The 14,288-nt window shown below is 37.3% G+C and overlaps 1 protein-coding gene and 1 long non-coding RNA gene across 2 annotated transcripts in view; one reads left to right on the top strand and one right to left on the bottom strand.

Annotated features, from left to right (window-relative positions):
• Nucleotides 1–480, bottom strand: part of LOC125611900 — a 3,132-nt gene extending 2,652 nt beyond the window's left edge. Inside the window, exon 1 of the long non-coding RNA XR_007342146.1 lies at nucleotides 230–480. This is a non-coding gene — a long non-coding RNA (uncharacterized LOC125611900). The remainder of the gene's footprint in view (nucleotides 1–229) is intronic.
• LOC107150330 (schlafen family member 13) overlaps nucleotides 1–14,288 on the top strand; it is a 23,397-nt gene that overhangs the window by 1,937 nt on the left and 7,172 nt on the right. Inside the window, exons 2-3 of the mRNA XM_015495301.2 lie at nucleotides 8,672–9,825; nucleotides 12,767–12,895. Of these exons, the coding sequence (XP_015350787.1) occupies nucleotides 8,672–9,825; nucleotides 12,767–12,895 (1,283 nt within the window). The remainder of the gene's footprint in view (nucleotides 1–8,671; nucleotides 9,826–12,766; nucleotides 12,896–14,288) is intronic.

Raw genomic sequence — 14,288 nt, 5'->3', positions numbered from 1 at the left:
TATATATATATATATATATATATATATATATACATATATATATATATAATTTAGTTGCAGTTGGACAAAATACCTTTATTTTGTTTATTTTTATGTGGTGCTCAGAATCGAACCCAGGGCCTCGCATGTGCTTGGCCAGCGGTCTATCACTAAGCCACAACCCCAGTCCCATGCTTTTCTTAACTGCACCGAATACACAGTGAGAACTGGTCGTTAGAATAGGACTTACTTTTTAGCTGAGGCCAGGGATACAGGAGGCAGGCTTCCAGTCCCAAGCAAGCTGGCTGAGGTCTGAGACCCCGGAAGATATAAAGGTGCTTTTGGCGGGAAGGGAAGCCTGTGAAGAAGTTACCTAAGTGAGGGAGGTTCAAGATGGCAGATTAGAGCACTTCTGCATTCCTAGTTTTCTTTTGAGCTTCAGGGGGGTGGGGGTGGGGGCGGGATCATGCTAATTTCACTTTCTGAGAAATCGAAACTTTAAAAAACCGCGCCAGAAAATTCTAGTTTTCATGATCTAGGAAGCTGAAACTTGGCATTCTGGCAGCTGGAGTACTGCTGCTTTGTGAGATCTGGCTTTATGGAGGTAGGATCTCTGCACTTTCACAGAGAAAGCCACTCGGTTTAATGCTCCACTATCATTGTCCTAAAATGACAGCATTGGGGCTGGGGATGTGGCTCAAGCAGTAGCACACTTGCCTGGCATGTGTGCGGCCCCGGTTCAATCCTCAGCACCACATACAAAGATGTTGTGCCTGCCAAAAACTAAAAAATAAATAAAAAATTAAAAAAATAAAATAAAATGACATCATAATTTTTGAATTTTCATTTTTTTTATTGAACTTCAAAATTATGTACCAAACCCTGCTCCTTAATAATATTTAGGTGTGACATATAATGCTTCTTTCAGTGAACATTACTAGTGTTAAAACATTGTTTTGGTATGTTATTTATTTTTAACAACTTCTAGACATATGTAAAGGAATACAGATGCAGGCATGTCTTCAAAAAGAAAAAAGAAAAGAAAAGAGAGAGAGGGAGAGAGAGAGAGAGAAGGCACACTTACCCAATTGGTTGATCTCTATGAAAAGCTGAGCCACAACCCCAGCCCATATGTTACCCCCTTTTAAATAAACTCTACTGTATATGCTTGCCTCAGCGAGCTTCCCTAATGTTATACTTCAACATGTGAGGGGGCAGGACTCTTCATCAGTAACCAGCAGTAACACACACTGCAAGGAGGAGACCCACATCCTCAGACCCGGCCCCCAAGTCCCATGCCATCCTAAAACCTCACATGTGAAGAAGCAAGCCTGGTTGATCAGGCCTGGAATCAGGAGTGGACTGCCTCCTCTACTCATTTCTTTCCCCCACATTTTAACACTTTGTTTATAGTCTTCTGTATTTTCTTGTGCACACAGACTGAAGTAGTTCTAAAAAAAAAAAAAAAATCGGATATTAACATATTTATGTTGTTAAAATAAATATGCCAATTAATGTTTAGAGAATATCCAGAATATAAGTGTCTGTTTAGGAAAATAAATGTTATAGGTAATTGTTTTCCTATCGCAGAGCAGCAAACATCTCTCAATTATCCATCTGATTGTTATTCATAATTACATATTCATTTGTGTCCCATCTCCATAAAGATTTCTGGATATAACTCATTAAAATTGAGCAAATTCACTAATTGGTGCTTTCACAAGTATGTGCTTTAATTAGTGTTGGTAAAATAACCAAATGTCTTTTCACATACTTGCAAAAAATAACTTCAAAAATCCAAATGGATCACAGCTTCCCAGTCAATATAGCTCAAGTTTCTCCTGAAAAACAAAAAACAAACAACAAACAAACAAAAAAAACCCCATATATTCTGAAAATCTGGAGAACCTTTTCATAAAGATCAACCAATTTCTCTCTATAAGGTTGCACAACTATATACAGCTACAAATGATGAAGATTCCCAGTTTTTCTACATCTTGGTAAATGCTTAGTTTTGCTAGGCTTATAGATACTTGCTAGTCCAAGGAAACAAAATGGTATCTTTGTCTTTCTATACATTTCTTTGACTACTCTGAGGCCAAGCCATCTCATATTCTTATAGGCCAGTTGCGGTTCCTGTTCTGTGAATACCTTTTCATTTCTTTCTTTTCTTTTTGTATCTGGGATTGAATCCAGGAGCATTTTAGCCACTGAGCCATATCCCAGCTCTTTTTATTTTTTTATTTTGCAACAGAGTCTCACAGAGTTCCTTGGGCCTCACTAAATTGCTGAGGCTGTCCTTGAACTCAGGATTCTCCTGTCTCTGCCTCCAAGGTTGTTGAAATTACAGGCTCCCACGCCACCATGTCCAGCTCTTTTCTTTCTATCTTTCTTTTTAATTTATTTTTATTAATTTTTATTCTATAGGTTAGTAATTTCAAGAATGTTATATAAATAGAATAATACAGCATGTGACCTTTTGAGATTGACTCTTTTCACTCAGGGTGTCTTTAAAATCCATCCAGTTGTTTTGTGAATCAAGAGTCTGTTCCTTTTTATTTCTGAGTGATATTCTGTGATATAGATAGACCACAGTTTATTTAACCATTCACCTGTTGTAAATCTTTCATAATTTTACAATCCATTTTGAATTAATTTTTGTTTAAGACGTGAGGGTTAGTTTTAATCTTTGTTTGTTTTGTAGTACTGGGGATTGAATCCAGGGCCTCATGCATGGTAGTCAAGCCCTGAGCTATATCCCTACTACTTTTTATTTTATTTTGAGACAGTCTTGCTAAGTTGCCCAAGCTGATCTTGAACTTGTGATCCTCCTTTCTCAACCTCCAAGTATCTGGTATTAGTCTTGTGCTATTGCACCAGGTTTTGGTTTGATTTTTTTCCTGTGTACATCTAAATTGCTCTAGCACCATTTTTGAAAAGACCATTCATCCTCTATTAAATTATTTTTATGCTTTTGTCAAAAATCAGTTAGCTATCTTGTGTTGGACTATTTCTGGGTTCTCTGTTCTGTCCCATTAATCTATGTGTACTGCTTGCCAGTATCACACTCTATATATACTGAAGCTATATAGTAAATCTTTTTTTTTTTTGACACTGGGTATTGAACCCAAGCTTGCTTAATCATTGAGCAACATTTCCAGCCCCTCCCTCCTTTTATTTTATTTAGAGACAGGGTCTCCCTGAGTTGTTTAGGGTGACTTTGAACTCTTGATCTTCCTGCCTCAGCCTTCTGTTCTGAGCCACCGGGATTACAGGCTTGTGCCACTGGCTATATAGTAAATCTTAATATGAGATAGAGTGATTCCTTATACTTTATTCTTTTTTTAAGGAAAAAGTTCTAGAATCATTCTTCTGTGTACTATTCCTTCAAAAAAAATTTTTTTAGTTGTAGATGGACACAATACCTTAACATCTTTTCTTTCTTTCTTTCTTTCTTCCTTTCTTCCTTTCTTCCTTTCTTTCGATTCTGAGGATCAAACCCAGTGCCTCACATAGTGCTCTACCACTGAGCTACAATATCAACACCACTCTATTCTCCTTTTTAGAAATATCATGTTAGCTATTGTGTTAGTTTCCATGCTTTTCCATAAAAAAAAAATTTGTCTATATGTAAAAAGAAGTCTTTCAGGGATTCTGATAAAAATTGTGTGAAGTCTACATGTCAATTTGAGGGACAATTGACAGCTTTACCATGTGGTTCCATTGAAGCAGGCCAGAGACCACTCCCCACCCAGAAGACCCTTACCATAATTAAGCAGAAACCCTCACTATATTTGTAACATGGAAGTTCCTCTTCTTCAAAAAGCTTTCTATCAGCAAAACTTCTGCAGAAGGGCGTTGTAGTTGGTAGTTTCCTCTTTTTTTTAAATTTTTTTTTTTTAATGAATGTCAGGTTTGAGGGAAAAAAAAGAAAAACTTTTGAAACCTCTGTTTAGAGGATGGAATGAAACATGATTGTCATATGAACCTGCTAGCTGCCCTCCACCAAACTGGGTATAACGTTCAAAGAATTTCTATACTCATTGTTCAGAGGAAGAATTCTTAGGCAAGAGCCACCTCTGAATCCTGTAGTCAATAATCCTGCCTCCTGCAAATTCCTCAAGGTGTACAGCCTCTTCTGTCCTACTTTAACATCTTAAGCTCCCTTGATGATCTAAACTATCGCACATAGTAGTTGCTTATTTACTTTCTACCTCCCCTAAACAGCAAGCTCTCAATAGCAAGGACCACATTTGCTTTGTTTACTACTGTTTTCTCTGGATTTAGCACAGTGCCAGGTAAATGATAGATGTCCAATTAATATTTGTTGAGTAAATGATTTATGATTATAATTTATGATTAATAATAATTTCACAGTTGAGAAATGACCAATTGACATGCCTATGCTTGGCAAAATGTAATGTGGCCTTTAAAATATATAATTATAAATGTGACTGAAAGACCCCCCCCAACCCAGCTGCTTATAGCTTTAGCTTAGTAATGCCAGATAAAACAAGGCTTAAAAAAAAATAGTTTGTCAAAGGAGGCCAGAGGGGCAACAGAGTCAGCAAGTTCAGTGGTTGGGCTTGCTCAAGGTCGTTACAGAAACAGGATGTGCAGAGGCAGACATCTGGTCAATGAGGTACAAAAACAGGATGTGCAAAGGCAGACATCTGGTCAATGAGGGAACGGAAAAATATAGGAAGGGAACAGAAACTGATCAAGTCAACAACTTTATCTGATTTCCGAGAACAGAAGGAACTATAGCCCCCACCTCATTTGAATCCTCCAATAGGGATCCTGTAACTATGCATCTCGCTTCTGTATCTACGCTTCTGCTTGTAGGCTCTATATAAACCCCTCAGGATAAGCCAAGGGCGCGCGAGTCTCATAGAGCTTGTCGCCCCGGGTACCTGTGCACTCGAATAAACCTCTTGCTCTTTGCATCCGAACTTAGTGGTCTCGCTGGTCCTTTGGGTACGGGTCTCTTCAGACGGAAGGCACTCTTAGAGGGTCTTTCATGACAACATTTCTCCAAAATTTGGAGAAATGATAGATAAAACAATGCAAAATTCTGTTCATTTGATGACTGTAATTCATAAAAATGTAATATTATTAAAGACCACAGAGGAAAGGGAAATACAAGTAAAATAGGATTATTGTCATAATATTTGTGAAAATTTTAAAGCCCAGGATAAGACTGAATTTTGTAGTATGCCATATTTTTATGTGGCCAATGGTATATATTTAATAATGTAATTATTATAGGATTTTGAAAATAAAAAATTTTCTCCAGTAAACCCAATGGAACCAGGTACTTCATAAAATTTTGATAACTATTGTGATGTTTTACTGTTATTGATTGAACTCTGTTATTGAGTTCTCAATCTTTTATTACACTAGTTTTTTTCTCTGCATATTTTTTAAAACCATATCTGGTCGGGCACAGTGGCAAACATCTGTAATCCCAATAACTCAGGAGGCTGAGGCTGGAGTGTCTCAGGTTCGAGGCCAGCCTCAGCAACTTGTGAGGCCCTAAGCAATTTAGTGAGACCCTGTCTCAAAATAAAAAATAAAAAGGGCTGGGGATGTAGCTCAGTAGTAAAGCACCTTGGGTTCAATCCCTAGTACCAAAAACAACAAAAACTAAAAACAAAAACAAACAAAAAATACATATATTTGTGTGTGTGAATAGATATATGTGTGTGTGTATACAGATACATATATATCTATATATCCAAAAACATATTAAGAGAAAAATATTTTTCCAACTTCCTTAATATGTATTTGGATGGGACAAAATCTCTCTTATTATTTTATTGAAGAACTCTACCAGAGTTTCCCATTAATTTATTTTCCTTTTTTGGGCGTATTATTATTAATAATTTTTAAATTCTGATTTGTTATATATGACAACAGAATGTATTACAATCCATATTACATATATAGAGCTCAAGTTTTCATATCTCTGGTTGTATACAAAGTATATTCACACCATTCGTGTCTTCATACATGTACTTTGGATAATGATGTCCATCACATTCCACCATCATTTCTAACCTCCTGCCCCCTCCCTTCCCCTCTAACCCCTTTGCCCTATCTAAAGCTGGTCTATTCCTCCCATGCTCCCCCTCCCTACTCTACTATGAAACAGCTTGATGCTGGTTGTTTTAATGAATCATGATAATAGCCATTATTTATTATCAGGTGGTTATATGTGCCCAATACTGTTAAAACACTTCATGAACTAGATTTCTTTTTAAAGTCATGTTTGTTGAGATATACTTTATATATGGTACAATTTGCCCTATTTAGTTTTATAGTTATATGAACTTTGATAACAAATATAAAAATTGACAACATATAAATATGGATAGATAGTACTACAGTGAGGATACAGAATATGTTACCTTGTTCTCCTTTACTTCTTTCTTTTTTTTTAACAAATAGAAATTAATTTTAATATATTTTCATTTAACCCAATGGATTACCAACATAATTTGCAAAGAAAATAATTGTTAGATATTTCATGTTCATTTTCTTTGTCCTAGTAATTCTTTGGACTCAAATGTCTATTTAACACATAACACGCCTCAATTCAGACTAGACACATTTCAAATACTCAGTGGCCTCCTGTAACCAATGGCTGCCATATTGGCTCCTTTCTCCATCTTTCACCTATTGGTGAGACATATGCTGTAGGCTGCATGATAAGTCCCCTTGTTATGTGGTTTCTTGTTGAGTTCCATCAGAAAGGAACACCAAAGAGATGAGCTTAGAAGATACAAGAGTAGAATGAGGTGTTTTATTCCTCCCTATAAGACTCTGTTAGACTGTGAATTGATTTCTACATGCTTTTGGTGGGAATAACTTCAGTTAGGTCACCTTCTCCTACAAATTTTTCATAATGACTCTCTTCTTTCACCTCCTACCTCTCCATGTTTACGGAAGGAAAGGTGCTTCACAAAATTTGCTAGTTTCCCTCAACCTTGCCCTTACCTTTATAAATACCTTATTAAATAATTTTTACTCTGATTGATCTTTTTCATCCTTGAATCTTGAATAATAATAATAATATATATATATATATATATATATATATATATATATATAAAATATATAAATGTATAAAATGCTAACATTTTTAAAGAAAATATAATAATAAATATATATAAATATAATAATAAATTACTTGCACCTTCAATGCCACCTCTGGTATCTGGGCCATCATCTCTTGTGTCATTTATTGTCAAATCCTTATTACTGGTTTGCCCTCTTGAATTGGTTCTCTACTCTGAATTAATAAAGTGTCTACCCCTTTAAAAAAATTATGATACAGTAAAATTAACATTTCTAGACGTATAGTTCCATGTGCCATCCCTTTGTAATCACACCTTCCCCCTTCCCTTAGCCCATGGCAACCATGGATCTGTTCTTCATCTGTAACATATCTTCGTAAATATATTTTTAGTTGTTGATAGACCTTTATTTTATTCACTTATTTATATGCACTGCTGAGAATCGAACCCAGGGCCTCACACATGCCAGGCAAGTGCACTACCACTGAGCTACAACCCCAGCCCCTGTAATATGCCTTTTAATGGCTACTTTTTTATGTTACTCTCCCTTCTTTAAAAATCCTTCCTTAGCTTTTGACTGCTAAGAGCATTGTCCCTTTTCTTTTCAAAATATTTTCTTAGTTGTCAGTGGTTATTTATTTATTTATTTATATGCAGTGCTAAGAATTGAGCCCAGAGCCTCATACACGCTAGGCAAGTGCTCTACCACTGAGCCACAACTCCAGCCCACAGTGTCCCTTTTCTAACTTTGAGCTTCCTCTTTCACTATTTCTTTTCTCACCTAACATCATTCATCACTCTAAAGTTCTGGTCAGACTGAACATCTCTTTGCTGTTTGTTTTTTTTAATTGAGCCTTTAGTTTTTTTTAATTTTAATTTTTTGGTACTGGGGATTGAATCCAGGGGCTCTGTGTCACTGAGCAACATCCTCAGCCCTCTTTATTTTTTGAGGTAGGGTCTTGCTAAGTTGCTGAGGCTGGCCTCCAACTTGCAATTCTCCTGACTCAGCCTCCCCAGTCAGTGGGATTACAGGCATATACCACGATGCTGGGTCTCTTTACTGCTTTAATACACTTTTTTTCTTTCTTTCTTTTAATATTTATTTTTTAGGTGGACACAATATCTTTATTTTTTATTTTTATGTGGTGTTGAGGATCGAACCCAGCACCCCGCGCATGCCAGGCGAGCGCGCTACCGCTTGAGCCACATCCCCAGCCCTAATACACTATTTTCTTTGCTAGTTTCAGGACTTCCCACATTTCACTCTGATATTAAAGCTTTGGTTAATTTGGATCTTAGCTTGAGTGCTCCTTCAACCAGGAGGCCTTCTTTATTCATATTAGGTTGATTGTTAATATTTGATGCTTTGTCTTTCAGAGTACTTTCCAAACATTGATCAATTATTTTATTCAACCATATTTCCTCGCAGACTGTAAGCTGCAAGAAGCAGGGGCTCTGCCCTTTCTTGATTTGCCACTGAATCTCTAGCTCCCAGTACCTAGCAGGAACTTGACAAACATTTTTTAGTAAATGAGTGAATGTATTTTGTGTGTACTACTCAATTTACTTTTTTATTAACATGAGATGCATGTTTTAATGGTTTTCAATTGCAGAACAAACATGGAGAAACATAATTCATCTTTGGTGGAGGATTTATCTCACCCAGACTTAGTCTTCAACATAGGAAAAGTGACTCTTGGTGAAAGAAACAGAAACAAGATGCAGAAAACTCGGAGAGAGCAAGAGAGAGTGAACATTCTACAGGCTGCATGTGCTTTATTAAACTCAGGAGGAGGAGTGATTCAGATGGAAATGGCAAACGAAGATGAACAGCCAGTGGAGATCGGACTGGACTTGGAAGAGGCACTGAGAGAGCTTATTCAATCTTCAGATTTGCAGGCTTTCTTCGAATTCAAGTACCAAGGAAAGTGTTTTTACATTTTTGTTAAATCTTGGAGCAGTGCCCCTTCACCTGAAGACAGTTCCCCGAAGCCTCGCATTTGCAGCCTGAGCTCCTCACTGCGCCGTAGATCTGGCACTTCTGTGATCCTCATGAAGTCAAGAGAGGCGTTTGATTTCCTAGTAACCAGGAAAAAGAGTGTAAAATGTAGTCTGAGTCATGAAGGACTTTCACAGAGTAAAATTCCCAGAGCTGTACATCAGAACGTTTTTGAATCAGATCTTGCTTTCAAATTATTCCAAAGCGACCGACTTAAATATGATGACATCCTACCTTTTCCTGAGTCTCAATCTGTAGAGTTTAAGCAGTTCTCTACAAAAAACATACAAAAATATGTAAAAAGCCTAATTCCAGAGTACATCCCTGCATTTGCAAACAGTGGTGGAGGCTATCTTTTTGTTGGGGTGGAGGATCAAAGTAGGAAAGTCCTAGGATGTGCAAAAGACCAGGTTGACTGTGCATCTTTGGAGACAGCCATAGCAGATGCAGTTTCAAAGCTGCCCATCGTCCATTTCTGCTCTTCTGAAGCGCAGTTGTCTTATAGGACCAAAGTCATAGATGTGTTTCATGGGGAAGACTTGTACGGTTATTGCTTTGCAATTAAAGTGGAACCATTCTGTTGTGTGGTGTTCTCAGAAGCTCCCATTTCATGGATGGTGAATGATAGGAAAACCATCTACAGCCTGACGGCTGAGAAATGGGTAGACATGATGATGTACTCTCCTGGTTCATGGATGGTGAATGATAGGAAAAACATCTACAGCCCGACAACTAAGAAATGGGTAGACATGACGGACGCTAATCCAGGTAAGGGGCAGAAAGCTCCTCCTTTCCTGTCCTTTCTGCCTCTTGGGCAACTCCATATTACAGTTTTCCTTTGTTTCCTGTTATTCTGGAAATCTTACTAAGTGTTTTGATTCTCCAAGTACCTTGCTTTTCATACAAGAGAAAGTTTTGTTGGGTAGATCAGAAACCTAAATCAGTTGTCGAATAGTGAAAATTTTCCACATTAGAAGTTGAAAAGAAAAATATTTGGGGGAGGTTGCCCTTGAAGTGATGTTCTAGAACTGGCTTTTATTGGCTCTAAGGTAAATTTTTAAATTTTAAGAGCTGGCTGTTAAACACTGTCATTATGAGTAGTTGTTATTTTTTTTAAATTTTATTTTATTTTTGGCCAGGGATTGAACTCAGGAGCACTTGACCACTGAGAGACATCCCCAGCCCTATCTTGTATTTTATTTAGAGACAGAGTCTCACTTAGTTGCTTAGGGCCTCACCATTGCTGAGGCTGGCTTTGAACTCACAATCCTCCTGTCTCAACCTCCTGAGCTAGGAATACAGGTGTGTGCCACCACACCTGGCTGTTTTTGTTTTATTTGTTTTTGGTGGTGCTGGGGATTGAACCCAGGGCCTTACACATGCTAGGCAAGCACTCTACTAACTGGGCTACATCTCCAGCCTCTAGGCATAGTTCAGTTTTAATATATGATTGCAATTAAATAATGTATATTACAAACATTATTTATGAGTTACTGTACTAATACAAACTCACCACTTCATAATTATTTCCTAAGTTTTACTATCATCTATGCTTGTGTGGTCATTTATATCTACTGTGTCTGTGTGGTGGAAATACTATAAAATGGAGTGCTACTGTGCATTTCTTTCTTTTTAAAAAATATCTGTTTACTTGTCAATGGACCTTTATTTAATTTATTTTTTTGTATGTGTTACTGAGAAGCCAACCCAGTGCCTCACATATGCTAAGCACTCTACCACTAAGCCACAATACCAGCCCTGTTACTGTGCGTTTCTTCCCAACTCTGCGTTTAATGACATTATATGGATGGTTTGAAATTGTCCATGGTGGGAATATTTACAACCACAGAAACAAGCAGTTGGCTGCAAATGAAAAAATCTTTTCTCAACTAGACCTGGTTATTCGACTTTTACTAGCATAGTGCCATTTCCTTGGACTGGCCACTTGAAATATTTAAAATCCTTTGGATTGAAGTTTGCTGTAACCTCATAATAGTACCTCTGCCTAAGCTAAGATGCCTTCTGTGTCTTGATCCTTGGAGACCTTAGTGACTTTGCAGTTCAGGAAAACCTGAAAGTAGCTCAGGGTGATGAAGGCCTTCCCAATGCCAGGTCTGTCCTCAGTACCCTCACATTCTTCCTGATCTGCTTGTGCTCTAAATAATTTGTCTTTACCTCCACTCATCATCATGCACCCACTATGCACAAGCCATAACCTGATCTACTACTCTGCTTCTAACAATTTTCCTTACTTGGCATTACTGTTGCTTCCTAAGCTTGTTTGCATATTTTTCTTATCATTCTATAATTTGGTGGATTAGTGGGATATCTTAGTCTTTCTAGAATGACTGAGAATTTGCCAAGCCTGGAGAGACACAGAGAATCATATAAAATCTGGGACACAGTCTTTTGTGTGACATAAATAGCTTGTTGGATTTCCATCTCCAAAACAAGTGGAAGAACTTAATAATGCAGTTCCTAATGTCCTTTGATTTTATACCTTATACCTTTAAGAATAAACATAGGTGTCTGTCTGTCATTGAGATTTTTACATGAGTTTCTTGTTCCTGATATTTTCAATGGAAGTCTTTTTGCTTCACACAAGTACTCCAGATAGGTAGAAGTAAACATTCATAAACACAACTACCATGGTCTTGGAAAGTTTATGTAAAAATAAATTGAGCTTATTTTAACTACTTAAAAATCGACTTAAATGTGGTTAGGGTTATGGCTCAGTAATAGAGTGCTTGCTTCGCATGTGCAAGGCCCTGGGTTCGATCCTCAGCACCACATAAAAATAAATAAATAAAGTTATAAAAATTTAGATAAAAAATCAATTTAAAGAAATGATTTGTACCCATATATCTTCTGAGTAAGCTGAGAGTATGTCATGGTTCAACCTGGAAAATAGTAGTGATTTAAGTGAGTGAATGAGAATGTGGCTAGTGAATGTCACCTAAGCATTTGCTGTTAGGGGCTTGTTGAAATTCTAAAATGTGATGATCCTTGTGCTCTATGCTGCAGGGGATATAAGGTAAGGAAAAGTTTATGCTTCTAAGGGTCTTCATTCATTCATTCATTCTTTCTTTCCTCACATTTCTTATTGGTGCATTATAGTTAATTCATTTTTTCATTCATTAATTTGAGAAATATTTATACTAGAAATATCTACACAGATCCAAAGCAGACCTAGTTCCTGACCTTCGTGCAGCTTAGTCTATCAAAGATGATAATCATTTAATCAGTCCCTAAACTAATAAATATATCATTAGAGTTGTTATAATGACTACTAGAGGAAAATACATGGAACTATAGAATATTTAACAGAGATGAGAGTTGGGTGCAGGGAAGGTAGTGAAGGATAGAGGGGTGATATAAAGTAAGACACACCAACACAGATGTGGGGACTAAAAGTATGTGCTATGTGTCATGAGAGACATATGAACATAATGCTATCCTGACCGAGAATGAAGAATAATATTGAATGGAGAGATACAAATTTCCAAATAATGGCTCTTCAGTGGAAGATTTTGGCCATGTTAATACACAATAAAACTCTGTCTAGACACATGAGTGGGGAGTTGTCTCTATCATCTCTCAAGTCACACCACCAAGAAAATCATATATCCACCCACTGGTAAGGTCTCTTTCCGTCATGAGGGGATGAACTGAAATCTCAGAATAACATGAGTTTTCTTTCTTTGTGAAGATCTTCTGTGCTTGTCCAAAGACTTTGAATCTCAGCTGAACCTATCTAGTGCATCTCCTCTCAGCAGACCTGTGTACTCCAAGAAAGGCCTGGAACATAAAGAGGATCTCCAGAGAATCTTATTTTCAGGTAGTAACTATGGTTTGACTACTTGACACCAGTCAGTTTTTATGTTATGATAAAGGGAGACAGTTTGTCATGTTTGTGTTTTGAAAACTGCAAATTCTTATGTCCAAAGTGATTGTTCCAAGCTTATAGGTGATAGGTGATTTACTCCCCCACCCCAGTGCTGGGGATCAAACCCAGGGCCTTGCACATACTAGGCAAGCAACCTATACCCAGGCTACATCCTCAGCCCTGGTGAGAGGTGGTTCGGAAGTGAACCCTCACTGACTTCATAGACTAAGGCAGCATAGCACGTAGAATCCAGGATTATTATTTCCAGTTATGAAACTTCCTAGGACAATTGACAAACAATGTCTTTTCTTATTTTCTACTTCATTTGTTTTTCAAAGCTCCATTCCAAACATATTCTTCAATTACTCTATTTTATACAATGAGCAAAATAATTACCAAAGGAATAGGAGCAACTGCATTTAAAATAACCACTACAAATCTTTTATTTATTTATTTATATGTGGTGCCGAGGATCAAACCCAGGGCCTCATACATGCCAGGCAAGAATTCTACCACTGAGCCACAATTCCACTCCTACAAATCTTGATTCTCATATATACTTTCATATCATTTCGACAGGATGAAAAACAATATCTTCCTCCCTTCCTTGGAGCACATGATCATTGAAATAAGTTTGAAACCCTAAAGTGCAAATTTATGCTCACCTCCCATAATTGTTCCTGTTGCCTGAAGCAAAGGGAAACTTTTGTGATAGACAGAGCCCCACCATGATAGTAAGGGACAGAAACAAGAGTTCTGCTTCAGGAGGTACCTAAGGGCCTAGCCTAAAGGTCTTCCAGCCCAGAACTGCAAGAAATTCCCTGCTCAACAAGGTTTTACATCGGGGCAGGGTCTGGTGGCTCTGGAGGAGCCTACAGGCCTGGCACGTGAGAGGGACTGGGTTTGATCCACAGCACCACATAAAAATAAAATCAAGGTATTGTGTCCACCTACAACTAAAAAAATACATACTTAAGAAAAATAGAGCTGGTGATGTGGCTCAGTGGTCAAGTGCCCCTGAGTTCAATCCCTGGTACCAAAATAATAATAATAATAATAATAATAATAATAATAATAATAAATAAAGGTTTTACATTGACTCTATCTTCTCACAAACATAGTGTTAAAGAGCATCTTATTCCTGGAAAGGCTATTTCTACTCCCATCATAAAGATTTTCAGGGACATTTTGGGATTCAGATACTTGGAGTAGATAGAGGAAGGATAGGGAGCATTACCATTTCTCCAGTAGCCATGATGAGCTGGACACTTTCTGCTATTTCATTTATTACTCCCCATAGAACGTGTGCTTTGTTAGTTTTATATATAATATATATATATATCTG

This window comes from Marmota marmota, unplaced genomic scaffold, assembly GCF_001458135.2.
Source record: "Marmota marmota marmota unplaced genomic scaffold, marMar, whole genome shotgun sequence".
NCBI classification, from domain to species: domain Eukaryota; kingdom Metazoa; phylum Chordata; class Mammalia; order Rodentia; family Sciuridae; genus Marmota; species Marmota marmota.
The sequence above is the reverse complement of the archived record's forward strand: the minus strand, read 5'-3'. Positions and strand labels throughout refer to the sequence as shown.